Source organism: Colias eurytheme, chromosome 14, assembly GCF_061535395.1.
Source record: "Colias eurytheme isolate Ceu_HAF_F1 chromosome 14, ilColEury1 Martin Lab GWU primary, whole genome shotgun sequence".
NCBI classification, from domain to species: domain Eukaryota; kingdom Metazoa; phylum Arthropoda; class Insecta; order Lepidoptera; family Pieridae; genus Colias; species Colias eurytheme.
This window is the reverse complement of record NC_142993.1, coordinates 6427485-6453350: the sequence shown is the minus strand read 5'-3', so window position 1 is coordinate 6453350 and position 25866 is coordinate 6427485. Positions and strand designations below refer to the sequence as shown.

The 25866-nt window shown below is 31.8% G+C and overlaps 2 protein-coding genes across 2 annotated transcripts; both read left to right on the top strand.

Moving 5' to 3' along the window:
- Window positions 1-4416: 4416 nt before the first annotated feature.
- LOC149902938 (uncharacterized) lies at window positions 4417-6831 on the top strand (the record flags this gene model as incomplete). The annotated part of the gene is made up of 4 exons (XM_090109740.1): window positions 4417-4643; window positions 4957-5108; window positions 5753-5914; window positions 6605-6831. Coding segments are annotated over 4 exons (717 nt in total), but the record flags the coding sequence as incomplete, so codon positions are not given.
- A 2373-nt stretch (window positions 6832-9204) lies between these two features.
- LOC149902937 (circadian clock-controlled protein daywake-like) lies at window positions 9205-14492 on the top strand. The gene is made up of 5 exons (XM_090109251.1): window positions 9205-9321; window positions 10048-10285; window positions 12777-12907; window positions 13774-13923; window positions 14341-14492. Exons 1-5 carry the CDS (start codon window positions 9261-9263, stop codon window positions 14490-14492), a joined length of 732 nt encoding a protein of 243 aa, XP_089965377.1. The 5' UTR covers window positions 9205-9260.
- Window positions 14493-25866: the final 11374 nt, after the last annotated feature.

Here is a 25866-nt window from a genome sequence, read left to right as displayed (position 1 = left end):
CGGCCCGTGGCTTCGTCCGCGTACCTACTGAAAGGAAATTATCCCGGGGATATATAGGCCATAATATCACTCTCAGGGCTCATATCTTACAATAAAAATAAATATAAGCAAACAAAATTTGCAAAATTATAAAATTTTTTGAAGTGAAACTTCTTTATAGGGGTTGGAAAAAATTTTAGTGTAACATTTTTTCGTTACGCGTGACATTTTTCCGTTACGCGCCATCTTTTTCTTATCCCTATCACGCGTGATTCGACCGACGTATTTCTGTAAAGTTGTATATTATAGTAAATTATTTTTTGAAAAATAAGGTCATAAAGAAGTTTCACTTCTTACGTGTGTACACTAGTACACACACACATTTTTTTAAAATAAAAATTTGTATAGGTACCTAACTCAGGTAACCTACCTCAGGTTTATAATTAATTGGGTACAGATATACATAGAATATAGATAATCGCTTTTTTAATCAACAGATATTACAGTATATTAATTACTATAATTTTAATGTTTGCAAGAAAATAATTAATGCTATTTGGATTATATCATATCAAGAGACAATAAAAACCGGCCAAGTTTGAGTCGGACTCGCGCAGCGAAGGCTCCGAACAAACCTACTTTTTATTATGTTGTAACTCTAAAATATAGTTTTAGCAATTTTTCCTTTATCTGTGTTTACGGGAAGTACAATATTGGATTTGATTCCCTTGCGAATTTCGAAATTTGTGATAATTTACAGCATAAACGGCTGTACAGGTAAATTAGCTTGGAGAAATTTTTGCGTTTGTAGTAGTGTATGGTCAGCAAATAAAATAAAACAACATTTTATTTTTAGTTTTTATTTTATATACATATATAAGGGATTTTAAATTAAACTATATGTGTTTCTCCTCTGAAAAAGATGAGACTTTATTTTAATATTTGCACATTTAACATACATATAACTTTTACATTAACAATGTTACTAAAATGAAAAATTTACTAACCTGAAAAAGAAACGACATTTAAAGTTTAATTCTTTAGTTTGAGAAGTCAAAGGCTTGCCTCGACCATGTTTTAACACTGGAGCCATTTTGAATGAACAATATAAAGTTACAACACTTACACACAAATTAAACACTAGTTATGGCCCTGCCTTCATACAAAACTGCTGAATACGTCGTTCGCACGGGAATAGAATGTGGATGCGATTTCCCTTAGTTAGCATCCAAGCTTACGTCTTTATAATTATTAAACTGTATAAATTCATTCTTTAACTCCGGTCTGCATCGTGCAGACATGGGTGTAAAAGTCTCATTTTAGCTATTAAATGTAGTTTTTAAGTACATCTGAGTTTTCATTTGGGGCCTCCGGCTGCGGGACATGTAATTCACTTCAACAAATATTATAACAATAATAACAAATAATAACAACAATCAACAAATACAAAATTTATCAATTAAACTACGTACATAATAATTATAATTTTTGAATGAAATGTGTGCTTTCTAACGGTACCAAACGACTGCACGTGGCACCTGCGGACAGCGTAAACTGGTTTATTCTGGTTTTGTGCGTGTTTCCACTTTCCACTATCAAGTGACGATTTATTTATTTGTTTTGTTTCGTAATTATTATGGTCAAATATTAATTATGAAACAAATTATTATGGACACGATATTTTATTGTTTCACGGTAGTCGCCTTGTCGTTTGCTCAAGGACGTAAAATTGAATGATATATTTTTTTTTATAAAGTCAAAACCATTTTCTTTCAAATAAAAACTTGTTTTTATTGAAAACAAAAGTGTTGCTAGGAATAAGTATAAAATTAAATAGTAATGTTAGGATATCGAAACATTTTTGTATAGGCCAGAACGATATAGTGGAAACGCGCTCTAAGATCTGAGTAATATACACACCACTACATATGCAAAAATTTCTCCAAGCTAATTTACCTGTATCTTTTGATTGCGTTGGCTTATAGGTTTGATTTTTTCTCAGCTTCAAGGGACAGTAGACATGCAGTAGACTTGAATATTCGATAATATAAATTTCAGCTTGATACCTTAACGCGTTCCTGAGAAAAAGGGTGTTGACAGACAGATAGACAGACAACAAAGTGGTCCTATAAGTGTTCCATTTTTTCCTTTTGAGGTTCGGAACCCTAAAAATATAATAGTTTATATTTTATGATTCTAATAACTCATAGGTACGATTATTATTTTATATTGTAATAAAAAACATTATCTAATAACAGGATTACATACACATTATTATAAATACAAATATCGTAGGAATTGTATATAAATCACACATCACGGAATAAACAATGAAAAATGATTCCTTAAAAATGCAAACGAAATATTTGATTCTTGTACTTACAAAAAATAAGCAAAGAACAATTCATAAATTAGCATAATATACAAATTAATTATCTTCACAAATTACAAATTATGTAGTTTAGTAATTAAACTACTAGTAAACAAGATTTTTTATTAATGTAAATTTTAGCCATAGCCATATTTTAGCCAATAGGTAGGTACCTAATATAGTTTATAGTTAATTTACAACTGTTAAGATAGGTATTGACCTATTTATATATATAGTATTTTATATTATTATTGACCGACCTTAACAGAGCCTAACATAATTATAAAGAAGAAACATACGATTGTTATGTTCAAAATTAACCTGTATAATAAATTATTCTCACAAAAGTTTATAAATGTATAACTAAGTAGTTTCCTTAAGCCATATAATATACTAGCTGCGCTCCGCGGTTTCACCCGCAGTGCTCAGCTCCTGTTGGTTTTAGTGTGATGTTATAATATAGCCTTCGTCGATAAATGGGCTATCTAATACCGAAAGAATTTTTCAAATCGGACCAGTAGTTCCTGAGATTAGCGCGTTCAAACAAACAAACTCTTCAGCTTTATAATATTAGTATAGATTGAAAAACTTAAACTGTTGTGAATTATCATTCATCGTTTTACAGTTGAACACAAATTATTATTTATGATCACTATTCACTACATAATAGAGAACATGTCGCTGTCGCTGTCTGTTCGTCCCTATGTATGTTGAAATCTTTAAAACTAGGCAACAGATTTTGATGAGGGTTTTTTAATAGATGTCATTCTTGAGGAAGGTTTTAGTATATAATTTTTTAAGTTTTCCACAAAGCGGGCGAAGCCGCGCTTGTGAAACTGGTATTAAAAAATTAATAAAGCAAACAAATAATGAATTTTCAAAATGTATTTGAAACATTATCACATAAGTTTTTCATATACATAAAAAAAGATACCTGTGCATTTTACATAATGTTTTATTGTGATTATAATTCGCGGACGCATGGTCAGGGTTATCGTTGTAATTAAGAACAGGTTTTGTAGTTTTTCATTTAATTTGTATGGTCAGTATTTCGAGCTATAAAATATACGTTAGATTGTAAAGCGACACAGTATTGTTAGATCTCGAAGTGGTGCAGTGGTCCAAAATGTTTGGATACCAAAATATTTTCGTTTTAGCCTTTGGTTTGGCGCTTAGTGAAGCGGCATTTGGTAATTACTTTATTGTATATTTAGATTAAAACGTTGACCCATCAGATTAGTTGAAATATTAAATTATTCAGAATATAATGTATAAATAAATAATGTTTTGCAAAAATAGATTAGACAGATTTTATACAAGGAGTCGTATTAGTGCATTAATATACAGGTTAATTTTACAAAACTTTTCATTACTTTTGCGACATCTGTGTAAATATAATCTATATTTTACAGTACGAAATTGATATTTGATTAAGTTAAGTATTGTTCCTCTTTCTTGGTGTCTTTCTTATAAACAAATTTAGAATTATACTCACCAAAATAGTAATGAATATTGCTGTCTTATAATATTAGTATTGTGGAATATTTAGAATATTTTTTTAACGATTTAACCCGAAATTATAAAATTAAGACATTTATGCTTCGAAAAAAAAATATAAAGAACAATCGGATTTATTATTTATCATAATAATATGCTAATCAAATCTAAAAACCAAATTTTATTCGAACATTATTTCAAAATAATTTTGTTGGTTGGTTGGTTGGTTATACGTATTATTTGTCTTTTTAGAGTAATTAAAGCATATTACCTACATTATTTAGTTAAACCACTCTAGTCACTTATTTTAATTCGTTATTGAAAGAAACACATTACATTATGTATAAATTATGACTGATTGTAGTGTAATTAAAATGATTATAGATGGAATAAAGAAACAGAATCATGCGTAATATTAAGTTATCCTTTCATTAGCTTCATGCGTAGTCTATAATATAGATATTACTAGATCTTATAAATATCTAATCTAGATCTTGATTTCAATAAAAAATATTATTTCTATCTATTGCAAAAAGTGACATATTTTCATAACACAATTTTTCTTTTCAGTCGACACGCTACACAAATGTGACTATAAAGATCGCGAATGTCTAAAAAAAGACATCCAAACCACGCTTTTGGGCATCTCCAATTCTGGTATCCCGGAATATGACATTCCTCCCATCGACCCTTTACATTTAGAAAATATCAAGCTTAACTTACTGAACGTCATAGACCTCACGATCCTTGAGGGTACGGTTAAGGGTATCAAAAACTGCGAAGTCAACGATTTGAAGTAAGTGTATTATAAAAATATATAAATCATGTTTATGGTAAATATTTAAGGTTATTAAACTGTCGTAAATATTGGTAGTAGTGTTTTTTTTAAGTTTTTCAATTATGTTCCACTCATATTACGTTCCACAAAATTAATATTTTTAAAACATCAAAATTTTTCTTGGTATAATATAGTAAGCCGATTAGGTACTTCAAAAGAGGTTGCATAATGCGATATAAATTATAATTTCCATCAGTTTTTGGAACTGAGATTATTATATGCATCTAATCAACAGTATCAACAGTATTTAATGTAACCTAAAACATTTTAGGCTGAACATGGAAAAGGGTCACTTCACAATGAAGGTTACTTGTGATATATCAGCAAAGGGGAAATACGACATAACTGGATCTAGCCCGGCTTTGAAGGAATTGGTTGGCGGCAGCAGCGTCAGAGGCAGCGGGAACGCTAAAATCAAAATTGGTATGCATCGCTATAATACTAGCGTATCGATGCTAGTATTATAAACGTTATCTGACGGTGCATTAACATCAAACGAGTGCATGCTCATTCTAGCCCCCACTATGTCAAATTATTTAAGTGTAAGCAGGCGTACAGCATCTTTCGTTGTTCTAAGTGCGTTCGAAAAGATTCTATGCAATGTTCTAATACTGAACAACGCTGAATACGAGTTTTCGTTTAGGTACACTAAAAGATCACGAAATAATGCTCTTGCTCTAGCTCTATGTTCGTTTGATGTAAATACACCGTTATATTCCATGGCAGGTTCGAACTCAAGTGATTACAGATTTTTTATATTATATCGAATTAGATTTGAATTAAAGATGCATACTGCATATACTTTTTAGAAAATAACGATTGTTTTAAATCGAAAAGCAATTAAATTTACAAATCTACAAAGGATTTTATTCTTCTTATATTACATTTTATGTTATTTATTTCTTTATAGCAGTTAATGATATAATTTTTCATCTATACATTATAACGTTATTACCAAATGTATTACTAATACGAAGAACAAAAAAAACAAGACACGCATTTGCATACACGTGTCAGAACGAATCTAAAATGAGGAAAATAATACTTATTCATTGTTTGTTCTACAGAAAAAGTATCGATGAAATTCGACTACACATTTGAAGTAGTACGGCGTCCGGATGGTGAAGTTTACATCGAATGTAAGAAAGACCTGGCTAAATACGATTTCGACTTGCTTGGCGGTAGTAAATTGCAGCTTGAAAAGTTGTACGTTGGAGACGTCGAATCGAGTGAGTAAACACGTTAGAAACAAGGTTTTATCGAGGATAAAGGGTTTATTTTAAATTTTAATTATATAATTATTAGGAGTAATGTTCCTAAAGAGCTGCTTACACGCAAAGAATATAATATTGTAATTTATCATATCAGTTTTTACTGATAGACGTCAATATGGAATCAAGATGTCGTCGTCGGTAAAAATCTAAGGTAAAAATATTGACATTCTTGTACGCCTAGTAACATGCTCAATAAATACCACGATACATTAGTATACTGGCGAAACACAGTAAATAGTTTACGTGTAACAGGGGCCTAACCAGAAAATCAAAAATTATTTATCAATGACTTCACGCATAGTCAAATGACTGACTACAGAATATTTTATGCCTCGTATGTAACGTGAGCGTTCTCGCCCTAGGTTTCTTTTCATTTTTTCATTTCTTCTAAGTGTCTCATTCAAGATGGCATGAAAAATTGGCCTACTAGCTCTCAATTAAATCTGTTAAAATGTTTTAAATTATCTGTGCCCGACCTCACAAACCGATAAGCTGATTTCAAACTCAAGCTCAAACATTCATTTATTCAATTAGACTTCTTATAAAAGCACTCTTGAATCGTCATAACATTTTTTAACATTTACCGCTCATATATTTTCATACAAACCAAAAAGCAATGTTCATAAAACAATTTATTAATTACAGGCCAACTTCTTACAACTTACTATAATGAAAACGCGAAGACCTTATGGAAAACCTTTGGAAGGACTGTCATGGATTCAGTGGCGGACATTGCTTATCAGTTCATACACAATTTCTTCGGACGAGTGCCTACTAAATACTACCTCTCTGGCGATCTTACACCGTTTATCAAGCCTTAAACAAAGTGACCTGTTAAATAATATGTTAAATAAAATATGTTTTATTTTTAACACGGTTGTTTTTATTGCACCATACGAAGACAAAAAATTTGCATAAGTTAAGTACCTACATTTTATTTGACGTCAATTTTCCTGCTTTAAATATGATAATTATGTGTTTTTCCTAGAAGTTTTTGTTGGTAAAATAAGAAGTAATAATAAATTACAATTTGATGAATTGCATTGCTAGCTATTTTAAAAGATAAATGTTTTAAATTTTATTTTACAAATTAGTTATTTTTGTTTCATAATTTACACAGCGTTTAGTAAACTTATACAAAATTCATCAGGCAATAGCACCTGAATGAATAAATAAATAAATTACTCGTAATAAACTATTATATTATTATCTTCATAAAATACACAGTGTTTAATTAAATCCTGTCTTACATTAAATTATTATGCATAATATTAACTTTAATCGAACCAACACTATCGTTTTAATATTTATCTGAATCTCGGAAACGAATCAAACGATTTTCATGAATATTGCTAGTATTCATAGAAAAAAAAATACAGAGATAGTACCGCTTAGTATAAACCGCTTACTACAATCGCTAGCGAGTTTCGTGTGCGTAAACTCACGGTAGAGCTACAGATAAATATTTATTGCATCAAAAATAGTTATAATTATTTAAAAAAATATCTACATTATTTCATTATTATGTTAGGCAAACGAAATTAATGTTTAATTAAGTACCTATAATAATATGTTAGATCTGATATCAATTATTAAAAATCTCAAATACGTATTAACAATTTCAAATCCATTGTATTTAAGTATATCTTAATGTTTTTATTTCACATTTATTATTAGTACGTATAAGTTTTTGTCCGTATTATTACATCATTTTCGTTAAATTATGTGAAAAACGTTACTATATATATAATTTTATTAATACCTATTTCATCTCTAATTCATTTTAGTTATTTTTTAACACGTCGTAGCAAGTGTAAATGTTTTATTTTCTGTCCTAGAGCTTAGTGAAACATATTTTGTTTTTCTCTTATTAGACTTTAAAAAATTTTAAGCATGTTCTTGCTGACATTGGTATTTATAAATTTAATGTATCATAAAGATATCATATTTATAAATTCTGTGAAATATACCTTTCAGCATAACCTCAGAACAGTTTTATAGTAGAGCGTTTTTAATTAAGGTAACATTTGACAGTTCAACAAAATTCAACAACGTAACTTAGTAACGACAACATAGAATAACATGATATTTCGTTTTGTTAGAACTGCACATTTGCTTAACTTTTTTCAATTACGATTACATATTTATAATAATATTGACATATTATACAAGTAATTATAAGATTTGTATTTACCAAGAAGCTTATAATATCTAATACACTGGAGATTTCAGTATGAACATTAACTTGTAACAAGAAAATATAACCTTGAATGACGCCTTTATGTTTTTTTATCCCTTTCACACCTAATTTGGCAAGTGGGTGTGAAAGGGATAAAAAATTTTCTTGTTACAAGTTAATGTTCATACTGAAATCTCCAGTGTATTAGATATAAGCTTCTTGGTAGGTATTTACTAATAAACCATAAACTAAACATAATAAACAAAATATTCTGATTTAAAGAACTGACGTCGCTACAATATTGTGTCAATAAACCTTTTTTCTTTTTAAATACCAGAGACGTTAGAGCGTTTTCACATTATCCGATCCGATATCGGATATCGGACGCCGATAGCCGATATCCGATATCGGATACAATTTGCCCTTTCACATTGATAAGGATTAATATACATATGTGTATGGATAACATGGTTTGATTACTGTCGGCACTTCTATTTACTTTGAAAACGTAAAAAGTTGTTGTAGTAACATAACTACTGAAGATGGACATATGGTATCGCGGACTTTCTTGTAGATATTGATCCATTCTATAATACCGTAGAACACTTTTTTGTTCTATCTTCAGTAGATTCCGCAGCGAACGCCATGACAGAATTTTTATTAAGGAATTTTTTACACCTTGGGTTACATTATTTCAGTTTTGGTAATTATCTCTAATTTTTTTGAAAATGCAATATAGCCTATGTTGCTCAGTGAAGATGCAGCTTTCTAATGGTGAAAGAATTTTTGAATTTTTGAAATGAGGAAATTGAAAATTTAATACTATCATATTATTTTATTTTGTTTTACACGGGTTAAGTTTAAGAACATCGTCATTACTTAAAACAGTTATATCAATTATGTATTTAAGTATTAATTATATATTTAAGTGCTCTTTATTTATAGAAAAGTATATGTTATTACTATATTAGGGCATTACTGACGTCAGCGGCGTAGTAGTTGCTTCTAATGAGAAGTTGTAACATGCAATTTGTATGACATTCGCGTATAAAGCCGAGATGCCGGGAGCACACGGTAACTCGGTTACAAAGTGTCATACAGGAACAGTAAGGGTCATATAGGATGTTGCGGAAACTTTTTGTTTTATTTTTAGCGGTCTGGAGTGCTTCCCCGCTGGGTTTACGTAAGTTTCATTCGAATTTATTGCTATTAAATTCATTTTGTTTTAAAAATATTCATTTAAAATTATATTCATTAAAACAAACAATATTCATTTGGTAACAATACTTTTTTTTGTACTTGTTAGGGCGCGTTCCCACCGTGTCGTGACGACAGATAATCGTGTAGTTTTAAGTGTCGTGGCTTATATGTTTAAATGGAGGTGTTCACATTTAGAACGACACAATTTACTGTCGTCTACGACAGTTTTTGCAGTGACGACACTTTGTCGTGACAGTGGGAACGGCAAGCACGACAGTCGTAAAACGATAAAAAATCGTGGACGGCAACTCTATGACGTCCATTGAACTCAGGAGAGTAAACGCACTAGTAATCACCAAGCGAACGCAGAGGCGACTAGATTTGTAGCTTGCTGATGATGTGTAAACGACAAAGCGACTGCCAGGAAACGATAAAATGTCGTCGCGATCCAATGGGAACAGCTAAAACGACAGTCGCTAAACGATAAAAAAATGTTGACGACAAACAATCGTTATAATGGGAACAGGTAGAGACGACAGTCGTCGAACGATAAATTAGTCGTTACGACATAGTGGGAACGCGCCCTTAAAGCGTAAAAAATGGGTACGATAATAACACCTTAATTTACGACAAAAAAATCGCAAGGTTTTAATAATAACAAGTAATTTGATTGCATATTCAAATTATCACTTTTTTGCATTGTTTTTAGCGGATTATTTAAAATCTTGTTCAAGAAATGACCCAAAGTTGAACGAATGTGCATTAAAATCTGCAAGAGAGTCTCTTAATTTATTTGCACTGGGTGACCCTAGTAGAGGTCTTTTGCCATTAGACCCGCTATATGTTGCTGAAATGAAAATTTATGTTCCCGATGAAAACGGCTTGAAGGTCGTTTTTAAAAATAATTATTTTAAAGGATTAGCCAAATTGCAAATGGAGGATCTTAAGTGAGTATTTCTTTATCTCTTTTTTTATTTGATATAGCTACTAGGTACCCTTTTTATATAAAGAATAAAGATAATTTAATAGCCTCGTTTTTCCTGTATAATTAAAAGTTCAGTTAGAATAAATTTATAATAAAATATTTCATAGATTAATTGTTAGTTTTTAAACGACTTGATAACTATAAAGAAAAATGTCAACTCAGCTAGGAAAAGCAGTCTCCTAATTAAGTCTTTCCCCAAAAATATTTCTTCATCAAGCAAAAAATCATTAAAATTCGGTGAAAATAAGGAACTATTAGAGCACAATGAGTCACGGGCAATTAGCTATGGGCCTTTAATTATGAATAACATCGTGACGCCGTCTCAAAGGGAGCCGAAATTAAGCGCGGCTGATTCGACGGCTACAAAAGAAGTAATGGAGTGAACCGGCCTATGATCTGCTGAATTTTAGTGGGGGATAGGTTAAATTGATTAATTAAAACTTCCTTCATTTTACACCCGCGAAATTACGGACATTTTCAAAGGGAGGCCTTTGTTATAATTTTACGTAATGATGATGACCTACCTACCTTTGTTTCGTTGGTCAGTAAACATATTTTAGTATTTATTTCCTCTAGTTCCGTATTAAAAGTAGGTATTTGCGTGAATTACTTTCATATAATTTTTCAATCAGAATTTCATACAATACCTACCTAAATTGTGCAAAACGATACAAACTAAAATTAGAAACATTTAGTTCGTTTAATTTGATATAGTTCATATTTTAATAACAGAAAACTATAACAGACACCTATTTAGTACAATAACAAGTCGAAATCAGAGCATTATAAAGATTATGATTCATGATACCTAATTGTGAAAAGTTTTCCTTATCTTGGGCATCATCGACGCTCGAAGTAAGGAAAAATAACGCAATATCCAAGTTAGAATTTTGAATATTTGGTTCTATAAAAAATGCTACTTAGCTTGCTTTCAAAAATGTATTAGTTTATGTACGTAAACATAAATAATATCTCAAAATTAAACACTAATAGATAGTGTACATAGTTAGTTTGACATTTGACATACCATTAACAAGACCGGTTGTAAATACATATTCCATAAAATAATATATCCTTACAACTATACTAGCAATCATTTTAATCATTCGATTATTGACATTGTAACATACCTATATACTTTGCCTATACACTTAAATCTAATTGGAGGTTGTTTCGCCTTAATAAGTATATTCAGACTAGCGTCATCTCGACCCCTTAACATGAGTATAAAGTATTAAGGTCAAACACTTTATTCATCTTAAGTAAAATTACACGGGTATTTAATAGCACAACTTTTGCATGATTTGAATGTAAGATTGCACTCTACAGAGTGCATAATACATTATATCGTGGTTGTGTTCGCGAAAAAAAAACATTTTTTCGTTATTAGCGTGATTTTAGGCCATCTTGGTCTCTTTTTAACGTTACATTATTTACCATGTTTATCTATTTTTACCCGACTGCCAAAGAAGGAGGGTAATGTTTTTCGAGTGTATGTAAGTATGTATGTATGTCTTTTCCTTTGTGACCACCTGTAGCCTAAACGGCTTGATGGGTTTTGATGTATGAGGTATCGTTAGATTTGTCTTGATTACGGGAGTGTCATAGGATACATTTTATCCTAAAAGTCCCACGGGATAAAGACATAATAATATTTTTTCTAAATTTCCCTTTATTTAGTGTGCAGTCGGGTATTTTGTTTTTTTAATAATAATCTTGTTAAATGTATAAAATACTTATAACATCGTGTACTTATAACTTCAGTGAGTTCGCCCGCTTTGTCTAAAACCTAGTATTTAATATTCTAAAACCTTCCTGGAGAATCATTCTATCTATTAAAAAAAACCGCATCAAAATCCGTTGCGTAGTTTTAAAGATCAAAGCTCACACAGGGACGTAGGGACATAGAAAGCGGCTTAATTTTACACTATGTAGTGAAGATTAGAGCAGATGCATTTTACTAATTCTGTTTCGTATAATATCTGATCTTTACGGCAAAAGAGATATTATATTATATTTTGTGTTGACCAACTATTACGATGTTTAATAGTTGGTCAAATTCAGAACAAGTTGCGAACGGCAGAGGCTACTTCCGCCGTCGCCACATGTCGACGGCATCCGTCGACGTATTGACTACTGCCGCCGACGCTTCGTTGACTGCCGTCGACATGTGGCGACGGCTGAAGGAGCCTCTGCCGTTCACAACTTGTCGTTCGTGTGTTAGAACTCAACTCTAACACCTATATTACTATAACAACATCGTGTAACGTGCCTACCACATGACTAAGATTTAACCACAAACAAAAAGCCCAAATAGAGTTTTTGTTTTTATTTCTGGAACACAGAATTTAAATTTAATATAACGATAATCATTACACGTTTTTTATTATTTTTTCATCGCCTAAATATTATTACCTACAAGAAACAACATTAGATACATTTGATGATTTTAGATTCGACTTGGATAAAAAATTAATCACTGCTGATGCCTTAGTGACTCTTGATGTAAAAAATGAATATGAGGTCAGTGGAAAAATCCTTGTTTTGCCGATTCGATCCAGTGGCGATGCATCTATAAAGCTAAGTATGAAAAACATTAATAGACTTTGTTACATAACCACCAAAAAGCTACAAATGTGAATAATATTATGATTTAGTACGGCTATAAAACTTTGAGCAAAAACAACTGAATAATCTCATAGTAAATGATAACAAAACAACAATTATGTAATACTAAAAATCCTAATAATAGTAATTAATATTTTTTAGTCCTTTTAAGATATAATACTAAATAAACTTTAATCTTTACAATTTAAGTTTAAATCTGTATAATACTACTATTAGATATAAATGTTATGCATAGTGACGTTTAATTAAAATATCTATGTTAACAAGACAAGACAAGACTCACATATATTATTAACTATAATATGTGCTATAGGACGTACATAATCCTTAGGTCTCCTTTGATGTACTGAAGGACAATTAAAGCCTTAACCTGCCTAGGACATTAGGTACCATTTCTATCTTAAATCAGGGCATCCCTTTCATCAAAGTAAGTAATTAAGGTAGTAAAGTATAGACGAAATAAGGTCCTTTGCATCGAGGCATTTAAAATATAAGTATGTGTGTTTAGAGATATTTTTTAGGGTTCCGTACCGAAAGGGTAAAACGGGACCCTATTACTGACTTCGTTGTCTGTCTGTCTGGCTCCAGGCTGTATCACATAAACCGTGATAGCTAGAAAGCTGAAATTTTCACAAAATATGATGTATTTCCGATGCCGCTGTAACAAAAAATACAAAAAATAAAAAATAAAAATATTAATAAATATTAAGGGATTCCCCATAGTACGGAACTCTTCGTGCACGAATCCGACTCGCACTTGGCCGGTTTTTTCCAATTTCTTGTATATTTCCAGCAAATATATATGTTGTAATTATTTTACAGAAAACACACTATTGCATATACGCATATGGTACAAACACATCAAAGCAGATGACAATAAAGTATACTGGAATATTACAAAACATGATACCAAGTATGAAGTAGAAAAAGCAACATTTCGATTAGAAAATTTATTGAACGATAAAAACGTAGGTATAGTATGTTTTAAGTTGTATTCTACTTTATTCTACAGTTTATTTCCGAAATGTGTAGCTGCCATAAGATCTCTAAGATATACATATCAATAATTGTTTGATCGTTTACATTGTAATAAACACGTTAGGTTTTTTATGCAACGTATAGACGTTAATCACAGGACTTAATCTTTGACGTAGGTAATTTAAGAAAAATTATATACTGAATATTATAATATAGCCCATCAAGGTAATTTGCTCATAATAATATTGAAATCAGTACAACGTTGTGGAATACCGGGCACCTGTATCTAAAACTACTAGATAATATAATGATTCCTAAGGAGACCACAATAACTGACAGACAATCAAATGCATCCCAAAACACTTCAAATAACCCATTAAACTGTTCCTTTCACGATTTTTCCGTTTACAGGGGACCAAATAAACAAACTGCTTAATGAAATGTGGCGTGAGATAGTGGCAGATGTCGGGCCGTCGATATGCGAGAGCCTCAGCGCATCTGTAGTGAACAACTTGGCTGTTCTACTTAACCAGGTTCCCTATGACGAACTTATGCCTGAGTGAATGCGACACAAAACGTACCTCTTATGGTGCATTTACATCAAACGAGCGAATGCCCACTATGTCAAATTATTTTAGTTTAAACAGGAGTAGAGCATTCTTTTGTTCTTAGTGAATCTTCTAATACTGAAAAACACTGAATACGACTAATCGTTTACACTAAAACATCAAGAAAGAATGCTTTTTTTCTAGCTCTATGTTCGTTTGATGCAAATGCACCGTTATGTATTTAGTTCATGCGAAAGGTTAGCTGTCTTAATATAAGGTGCGATTTTGGTACCATTTTTGTATTTCAATATTCATTGCAAAACAGTACAATAATTTAAAATGACTGAAGTTGTATGAATAAATGCTTGTTTGGTTTCTTATTTTATTTACTGGTTTTCCTCGTATTTTAATATCGTTGATCTGCTTGCTTTAACACTTGACACCTATTAATAATTTATTATTATTACGCTAGTGCAATTTTATAAAAGAGTTGTAATTTGTCAAATAAAATTTTAAATACGTTGGGGTGGAAGGCTGTAGGCTAGGTAGTCTACCTTAAGGCGCTGACTCCACGAGCGAGAGAATCGCGACGAGTCCGCCCTTATATCGTCGGACAATCTCCACGAACGAGCGATAATTCCGCCGCGTATCGTCGCGAGTCGTAACGGAATCGCAGCGTTTCCGCGGCGACTCGTAACGGTATCGCCACGTTTGCTTGAAGAGAACTACGAGAAGACCAGAGGCAACGCTGAAATGCCGCTGCGTTTGACAGCGCGCCCGCTGCGCGATCGTCGCGAGCGCGCGGCGGGCCCGTTGCTAGTCGCGGCGGGCTAGCGACGATGTAATGACGTTTCGCACGCTCATTGCCACTCGTCGCATCGCGGCGATAATATCGCCGTGTGGAGACGGTTCCATAGAGAGTGTATAGAAATGCGTGGCACGACGATAATATCGCCGCGATTCTCTCGCTCGTGGAGTCAGCGCCTTAATATGTGTGTACAAAATTTGTATAAAAATAAATTTCCCAGTAGAATGTTAACTAGAAATTTGAAATTCATTGGTACTGTTAAACATATTATGTAATTTAAACAATTTTTTTTTGTAAACTTTATTAATTTTATAGATCACTATGTTTCCTTTTCAAAAACCGCTTTTTCTTCCATCCCAATTTAATTTCTCAAAATTTCACTCCAATACAAGCCAGCGCAAAAATATTTAACCTATCGTACTGTAGGTACAGAGTTTATCTTGAGTTTTATCTTAGAGAGAATTATTTAGTGATTCAATAGTGAACTAGGAGAAAACAGAAAGAAATAACGACAAAACCAATCAACAAGTTTATGTTTGTTTTCGTTAATCTAGTTCTGACCCTTTTACAAACTCTTGGAATACTAAATACGATTGTGTAAATAACTAAGAATTCACCTGAGGTCTATGTTAACGGTTATTAGATAATAAAACATAATATTTATTATTTATTATGTAAATTATATTACGTCTATGTATATGACTTATAAACTAAGGTCATGAATATTAATTGAAGCTTATTACATTTGAGTTTAAGAGTGGATTAGCGGAATTTAGATTTAATAGACAAAAAAATTCTAATAAAGATTTAAAAACATAATCTACTAGCACAGTATTACAATATTATTTAGGAAATATGGTAATACTGTGCTACTAGTGAAAGGACAATCGTAGAAATTGGAATTTGTTATCAGTTTCACACGCAGTCAAATCCTTTATCCTTTTCCTAGAACACAATCTCCATTTGCGATCAGTTTACGTTCTAAGTAACTGCACACAATTTTATTAGTAGTTAACCTTTAAACTCTTGATCATCACTAACAAGTTTAGGACACAGATGTATGTAAATTTTCTTTAGCAATATTGTAGCTCTTCTTACAAAGTAATTCTAGATAATAAAAACATATTATGGAAGTAAAATATATTAATTTTATCTACCTATAAAATAGGTATCAATGATAGTGAAAGATAAGCAAGCTATGATAGAATGTAACATCAAACATGAAAAAAATAGAAAAAAAAAAAAGAATTAACTAAGTATTAGAAACTAAAATTTAAGATAAAAAAATAGTGTACTTTTTAAATATTATGTAAAATAGCTTTAAGAATGTAAACTACCTGTGTTAAACTTCTTTAATTGTGGATTGGAAATAAACGGGCTTTTTATTTTATTTATTTATTTATTTATAAAATAGGTATATATTCAAGGAGATTGAAGGTCTAGTAAACCTCCAAATAAATTGTTTAATTGAAAAAATGAATTAATATTTAAAACATAACAAGCAATTTTAAAAAGAACAAAGTTCATTTCAATTTTACTTAACGTAACAACGATTTTATCGTACTTCCTACGCGGGTAAAAGCTTCTTGTTCCTTGAGTTTGTTAAAAGCCAGTATGAATTGAACCGTCACTGTATACAATGGGCTGAAAAGGTAAGATTACAAGCAGATCTTAGCATGGAAATTGCGTAAGACACGGTCACGATAACATCTTATGATATTGTTATTATTGTAGTTGTATTGTTTGTGGACAAGTCAATTTTGAATAGCTCCTGATTTACCTGTTGAATTGTTTATATGCATTAAGGTGCATTTACATCAAACGAACATAGAGCTAGATCTAGAGCAAGAGCATTCTTTCGTGATCTTTTAGTGTAAACGAAGAATCTTTTACACATTGCATAGAATCTTTTCGAACGCACTAAGAACAATGAAAAAATGCTCTATGCCGGTTTACAAAAAAAAGAATTTGACATAGTGGGGTGCATAGTGCAAACGGTGCATTTACATTAAATGAGCATTTGCTCATCTGAGAGAACTTAAAAAATTTAAGCACTATACCTCAATTATTTACACAATTACTTAAGCCTTTGAAGAAAAGTTCTAGAAACAATAACAAAGACATGAACTTTTAAGTCTCTATTCCTACAGTAAACAGGTAGAGACTGAATATTTACTGACAAAACATTCAAAGTTGTTGTAATAAGTCTTATATAAATAGTAAAGCATGAACAACAGCATTTATCAAACCGAATTTCAGGAAAAGAAGAAAAAAACTGATTGCTTAACGTTAATACTTTGTAGTAACAACTTTACAAAGAATGTTTAATGATTGCTAGGGACAGAAAGAGAGAAATTGTTGCCTGATCGTGAGGTAAGGGAAGAATGTTTTTATTACAGGCTTTGCCAACTTCAATAGTTTCAAGAAATTTCTAATTTTAGCGAAATCGCTGTTCTTGGGAAACTGAAATGTATCGCTGTTGAGCACGTAACAACTTTTTAACAAAAAGGCTCTGACGAATTGAGAATTTATGCTTACTTTGATGTTTGTTAAAATGGTTGTATTATATTTAAATACTTATTGAATTCAACCTCAACATCCTTTTTAAGAATAAATAACCGCCAGATTGGTTTTACTTTGTTAACAAATAAGTACATAAGGGCCGATTTTTCAATGCTTGGATAAAACTTATTCGTCGAATAATATATATAAAACTACCATTTTAAAAACGTATTCTAATTGCCCGTATTTGACAGTTTACGTGACATCTTAATATTATCGTGTAATTTAAAATTAAATACCTAACTTTATTGGACGGATAATTTTTACCCAAGCATTGAAAAATCGGCCCTAAGTAGTAAAAATTTTATGAATAAGTAATATTTCCTTTATTAGGCAGATATGTATAATGTAAAATATTGAATTATAATTATTAATAAATATTGTGAAACAATTAGTTAAGTCAAATTACAATTTATTTTAATCCATACTATACTAATATTATAAATGCGAAAGTAACTCTGTCTGTCTGTCTGTTACTCAATCACGCCTTAACTACTGAACCAATTTGCATGAAATTTGGTATAGAGATATTTTGATACCCGAGAAAGGACATAGGATAGGTTTTATCCCGGAAATCCTACGGGAACGGGTTTTTCTTTGAAAACGCGGGCGAAGCCGGGGCGGACCGCTAGTAAAACATAAATTGTAATTAAATTGTTTAACTTTATCGTCATGTTATAATAATTGCACATATTTTTTATTGTTGGGTTGCGATCTGCTCCCAAAAATAATGTTACGCTTATTGGCCTAAGAAGATCGTGATCTGTTGTGTGTATTTAATTTTAATAAATAAATATGAAATGATATTTCTCTTATCAAATAATTTTAGCTGATAATATGGAGTTTGTCGACAAGATATTTGGAGAGAATCTGTTCTTATCTAAAAAGCCGGTTACTGAAGGACCATTGAGACGGCCGTCATCCTTTCACTGAATATCTTTAAATTTGGGCATTTGGGAATAAAGAGCAAAGCCGAGAAATTTTGCGTTCGACTTAAGAAGGAATCTTGAATATGATATTAGAAATTGGCATCACATGCCCTGTTTTTTTTTTTTTTTTAGTGGGGAAATCTTGCATAGATACCCACGGCCTCCGGGGAAGAGGCCGTGGGTTATGTCGGATTCCTACCGACCAAAACCCCACTGTGTTCCGTCAAGCCGCATCAACGACGGGGCCACGGGTATGTTTAGAATTCATCCGTGACCCCATCAGCGGCAGCCCGTCGCCGGGCCCAAACAAGCTAAGAGCCTGCCAGCTCTACCCTCATGGAGCGGCGTGAGCGGAACACGTCTCACGCCGCCTCATCCCACCGGACAATGGAGGCATCACATGCCCTAAATTATCATGATAAGTACCGTACAGTCTACCGTCAAAGCCAAAAGATCAAACTTATGTAAATGTGATTGCAGGTACAACGTAATATTATACAGGGTGTCCCACTGTTGGTATACTAAGCTCAAAGGAGGTTATAGTTTTGCATACGCTGAGTACGTAAAAAATAATTAAAAAATTCCAGACGCATTTTTTTTTCAAATAGATGAATTCTTAAAACTCTATGTGTACACCCATAACAAGCGAGCCGCCCAACTTTGCCACTAGCACGTGAGCTATCGTTTAAGATTATGTTTTCATAGACAAAATGCTCATATTAGAGAAGCGGTATATGCCGGCTACGCGAAGCTAGAGAAGAAAACATGGATTTTCAGGAAAAATTTAGCAAAAAATTTTGGACGTAATTTTTTTTTAAACTATTTTTTACGTGATCAGTGTATGCAAAACTACAAGTTCCTTCGCGCTTAGTATACCAATAGTGGGACACCCTGTATAGATTCCGTTTTTTTATTTCAGTTTTTTTTTTCACATACAAAGTCGTCACATCTGAATATTGGCAGACATACAGACGGACAGAGAGACAACAAAGTGATCAATAATGGTTCCGTTTTTTCTTTTTTAGGTTTGGAAGCCTAAAAAACTTCAACGTTATATGATTTTTTTATAAGTACCTAAATTTTTTGCACATCATAGAATATTCATGAAAAAAAAAAGATTTTTTCCTGAACCCTAAAATCATTTTAATAAAATTTGTCACAATAAATGACACAATTGCTTTCTGTATAATTTTTACATCAAATTAGCAGCCGGTAAGTAATTGAATTATTCCTACCGTTCTTTGTCGACGAAGACCCTGAATTTAGATTGGGACATTTTTAGAGCCCTGGAATTTAAATATAATAAAAAATTATGATATTAAAGTACATTGAATGCAATACTCTTATAAGTTACACTTTTATAGTACAGCCATTTTAATAGGCAACATTTGACAGTTCAACAAAATTCAACAACGTAACCTAGTAACGACGACATAGAATAACATGATATTTCGTTTTGTTAGAACTGCACATTTGCTTAACTTTTTTCAATTACGATTACATATTTATAATAATAATGACCGATGCAACTAATTTTAAGATTTGATTTTACTGATAAACCATTCTAAACATAATAAACATTTTCTTATTGAAAGAACTGACGTTGCTACAATTTTGTGTCAATAAACCTTTTTTCTTTTTAAATACCAGAGACGTTACTCTAAAAATCGAAATCTGACATCTAGAATCGAATGCATTGATTACTTGGGAATAAAAATCATCATAAATTATTGACATGTGTTTCAAGTTCGATTGACAAATGTTTCAAGTCCGTATCGATTAATTCGCTTTAATCGATGTTTTTAAGCAGGTTACCACCCTATGAAGATAAAATTGATAGACGTCAAATGTTGCCTATTAAATTGGCTCAACTATAATTAATAACAATTATAGATAATAAAAATTTTGGTATTACAAGGCCTTTAGGAATATTAAACAAGGAAGATGACGACTGTATCTTTTTTTCGTAGAGCCTATTTCAAAGTTTATTGCAATTTAAAAGTAAAGCATTATTGTCGTTCTTTTTTTATTGATTTATTTATGGATTTTTGTCCAAACGGACGATGTAAATTCCATCCCAAAGATGTTACACTTAACAATCTATAATAAATTTTAAAATTTAAAGTTAATAGCATTCTAGCTGCACCAGCGTGTATTGCAGATAGAATGCTATGATGTACAACAACATTCATAGTATTTATTTTAAATTTCGTGGGCAAGATCGTTCCTCAATTCATGACCTAACAATGAGAATATCATATCATTTATAGACAAACTTACCTTCTACGTATATAACTGTAGTACCTGCTACTTATACACATATTACACACACTTTGTTATACACGTTTCAAGCCTCACACTCTAGGAACACTGTTTAATATTTCGTAAGCACTAAGCCACCAGCCGCAAGGCATAAAAACAATTTAGCTTCTTCCAAACACGACAGGCTTCTACAAACCATCCTGCTTCTGTATTTTAGACTCCTTTTTCCCTTACAAAAGCTGCACCTGAGGCATTTCTAGTGATTGTAAGGCTTCAGATCTTGAAGATATCTAAGAACGTTTTATTGGGAATGCTTCTTGAAGAAGTTTAGACCTGTTTTAGATTTATATTTAGGGATATGTGTTGTAGGATTTTGTTTTAATCTAATATCTAATATTTATTCTAATATATATATTATAAAGGCGAAAGTTTGTAAGGATGTATGGATGTATGGATGTTTGTTACTCTTTCACGTAAAAACTACTGAACCGATTACAATGAAATTTAGCACACATATAGAGGGTAACTTGGATTAACACATATCCCGGAAATCCCACGGGAATGGGAACTATGCGGGTTTTCCTTTGAAACGCGGGCGAAGCCGCGGGCGGAAATCTAGTTGTATAATATAATTCAATCAATTACCTATTTGTTTTTATTGTTGCTCGTGCGACCTGAGTCAAATATAAGTCTTGGCTCAGAATAATAATAAATAATAATTATCGTTAAAGTTAATCCCCATTAAATCTACATTAAAATTAAAGTTAATCCCTTATCTCATCATGTATTAAAGAAAACTAATTATGAATTAATAGCGAACTGATTGCAGTTTTACTAAAACCAGAACAAGTTTTAAACCAATTCCAGGCTTCACGGCACTATCGCTAAACTTTTTATATTAAATGAGATTATAAGTTTCCGACAGGTGCCGCGCTGTAATATCAGTTTTATTTTAATACATATAAGGTTGTACGACTAGCGTAAGTAATTAAATAATTGATAAAATTGCCTCAAAGTTAAATGTCAGCTATTACGCCGCTTTCTACGAAATTTAAGGTTCAAGGCTACTTTTTTTTAATTGGTTTTTAAGTCAATTTATTTTGTTACAATTTTTTGTTAGTTGCTTTTCCCGGAGCAACTTCATTATCAAGGAAATGAAAGGCGTAAAACACAAATGGCTCTTTGTGATGTCAAAACAAGAATGATTGAAATAAAATAATTATAACAATTTTATTTCTAACCGAAACGAGAGATTCGTGGTATAGTTACTTCTAAGAAAATAGTTAACAATTTCACAATTTTGTTTCGTTTTTACAAGAAAAGACCCGTTAAAATTTAAGATTTTATCTACCATCGATTCGTTAAAAATTCACTGCAGAGACGTAAATAGTAAATGTAAACTAGGAACAAGCAAGCGGTTACATTTTCACTTAACTTTAAAACAACACTTTTCAATTGGGTCCATTTTTGTTTTCTGTTTTTCGCATTACCTAAAACTTTTTAAACATAAACAGTCAAAACCATGCTGTTAATAAAGACATATCTTTATTAATTTGACTTACCTCTGTATAATTAAAAAAAGAAAATGTTATTGGGGTGCAAACGAGTAGACGCACTGCCTGGTAAGCAAATTGCGTCGCCCATAGACGACCATAACAGAGATTATGGGTATTGTCCATCAGAATAAAATAAGGATAAGTAGCAACAATCTAATTAACTTCCTGTATAAAACAAAGCTCTACAAACCATCATCGAATCCACAATAAAATGTAAACATATTTCGAGATACGTATCTTATTCGTAGCGATAAAAACGTTATGTGCACTAAATCCCGGTGTGATAGCACCTAACGCCCCAAGACGGGATTCTATATAGAGTTTTACTAGCCACTGCCAAGCTGAGAATGGAAATGTAAATCTGAGCGCATTGGGATTTAGAAGCTACATGCATTTTGCGAATCTTCAGCGCGAGCTGAAATAGTGTGTCAATTTTAACGTATAGATGTGCATACGATTGAAGAGGTATTGAAAACCAGAAAGCTTATTGTGTCTACAAATTAATTTTAATGTATTCAATAAAAGAAGAAACGATTCTTGAATCATTCAGAGGGCTTAGAAAAAGGCAATCGATAACAAAAACGGTAGTATGGATAACATTTTTCGAATGATATCTCACGAAGATTCAGTCTAGCGTAAATTACGTAGAATGCCTTTTGATCGTATGGCGGGCTAAGTTCAAAATACGAAGAATCATAATTTTAGATTGAATTCTAAGAAATTAGTCTTCAACATTACCATGCCATTCGGAAGAAAAATTACCAACAACGGAAGCAAAATTACATTTCTCTTTTCTATACTTTTATCAAATAAAAATAAAAAGTTTAAAAATCGTTTATTTATCTTACAATCGAATCTATCTAATACCTTCTGTACCTATATTAAGTGGCAATTAATACCTTCCTTGAGAAGGTACTTCAATATAGGTAGGTACCACGAAGGTTTTAAGATTTTCGAATAAAACAAACGCTTAGCGAGAAGCAATACAAATACTCATCCCTATAATTTGAGATATTCTTCGATTCTCTGATATAAAAGTAATCTTTAGTTTGAACACTCGAAATTTAAAAAAAAATTAAAATATATTTGAGTACCAATAAATGCAGTTCAAATATTTTTGCATGAAAGGAAAAATGTAACATGTTTGATTTATTGTTTATTGTTTAACTGTTCTTGCTTTTTTTATTTTTATTGATTCTATAACTGATTGGAAATAAACTGATATTGTTTATAGAAACAGGGTCGTTTTAACAAAAGCAATTTTAATAAGTCATTTAAAAATCAATTGATTTGAATAGATTGCAGGTAATGCAGAAGTACATAATATTATTTATTTCTAAGGTCCTCATAAAAATCAATAAATTTAATGGTTATATTGAGATGATTTATACATAGTGTTTGGTAGTTTTGATATCACAGACATCTTAATTTCGTTGGTTAGCGGGAACGTCTAAATGTAGGTCAAAAATACAATGAACCTAATATAGTAGGTATAAAGATATCTCTAAAAAATGCGAATGTTTACAAAGCAATCTCCGGTTAATAATACCATTTATAACAGGAGCGAACTCATTTATATTTCGGCCTTTAATTGATCGATTCGTCTCCATCCCGAATATATTATATTTCTTGATTAATTTACTATAGAAAAGTTTATAAAATTCGTAAAGATAAAATTGGAAAGAATAATGTCGCTCCTGTCAACGTAACAGTACAAAATATTAGTAATGGTTGAATTTAAAAAAGTTATGTTATTACAAAAGTGAAGTCCATACATCTGTTTCACTGATAGATTTTCTTTGGGGACATTTAGGTGATCACCTGGTCAGCCTTCTGTGTCCTGCCAGACCGATACATTATTTTTTCTTCGTCTCCACTGGGAATTGAACCTAGGACCCCTTGGTTCTCACGCGTCAACCACTGTTCCAAGGAGGCGGTCAATTTACAAAGGGTTCTATTATTAAAGTCAGTCGTAATTTCGTTAAACGTTATTTCTAAGAAATAATCGTTTGTTAACTGCCGTCTGACATTTCTTGTCTAATTGCGACTATCTTTGTAACATCTGCTTTCTTTAATTAATTACTAACTTTTATCTTTCCTTTATTACTTTCTCCTTTTTAGATCTTTTTGTTAATAAGATTTGGAAAGGCTGCGCTTTGAATTTTAAACTTACAGATAAGAATATATTCTATCGAAATATACAGGGTGTACCAAAAAGTAGTGATGAACGGAAGCTGAGAGGTAGAGGACCTAGAGGGCTATCCGAATCACCCCCATGTATGTTATGCGATTTTTCGTATTTTCGGAGTTATGACGTTTTTTTCAATTTTTCACCTATCGCCGAGTACGATGATATTTTTACTCATGCTGACGTCAATGATTGCGGAAGATGCTTGATTTTTTTTGTGTGCTAAGCTGAAAGATAGGCCAATTCAGTATAGCAACATTTACTATCGTTAGATCTTTGAATGGAATAAAAAAAAGAATTAAATGGCAAGAAAGATAAAATTACCCAGTATGTTCACCACTTCAAGGGCCCGTAAAAAAATAAAATCACATAAAAAAAGTTTTCCGTTTGACTTTTAAAAACTTGCTCTATCTATCAGATAGCTACCCTGAAAATTTCATTTAATTATTCAGAAGGATTCAATCGAAAAATTTAAATCTAAATGTGGTAAGTGCAAAAATTGAATTAACATAATGATCATTAAAACCAATAAATAGGTGTTTAATTACCAGAAATTTTTAAAATAACCCCGCTGTTGCTCAATGCAAGTGCGACATCACCGTAAAAAGTTGTCTTTCAAATGTCTGAATGCCCTTTTATCATTTTTAATGGTTTTAATGGGTTTTGGCATTCTCTCAAGTAGCCGAGGTCTTTTTAGTATTCCCATTGAAACAAATCAATGGGGTTTAGGTCGAGGGACCGTGGAAGCCAGGCTTTAAGGCAGGCGTCACCGGCGCATGCGCAGGCTGCAACGACCAATCCATCTTTCAGGGTATCTTTGCCCTTTAGCCTGGCCTGCACGGTCCCCGGACATAAACCCTATTGATTTTTTTCCGTGGGGATACTACAAAGACGAGAGACTGCCACAATTTGGACGAAATAACCCGGAAATTCTTAGTAGCAGAAGAAACCATTAAAAATGATAAAAGGGCATTCAGACATTTAAAAGACAACTTTTTATGGTGATGTCGCACTTGCATTGAGCAACAGCGGGGTTATTTTAAAAATTTCTGGTAATTAAACACCTATTTATTGGTTTTAATGA

Excerpts from the sequence above, each read along its gene's own strand:
- LOC149902937 (XM_090109251.1), top strand. The coding sequence starts at position 9,261 with ATGTTGCGGAAACTTTTTGTTTTATTTTTAGCGGTCTGGAGTGCTTCC. Across the intron at positions 12,908-13,773 it reads CGATGCATCTATAAAGCTAA|AAAACACACTATTGCATATA; the intron begins GTATGAAAAACA and ends ATTATTTTACAG. Across the intron at positions 13,924-14,340 it reads ATTGAACGATAAAAACGTAG|GGGACCAAATAAACAAACTG; the intron begins GTATAGTATGTT and ends TTCCGTTTACAG.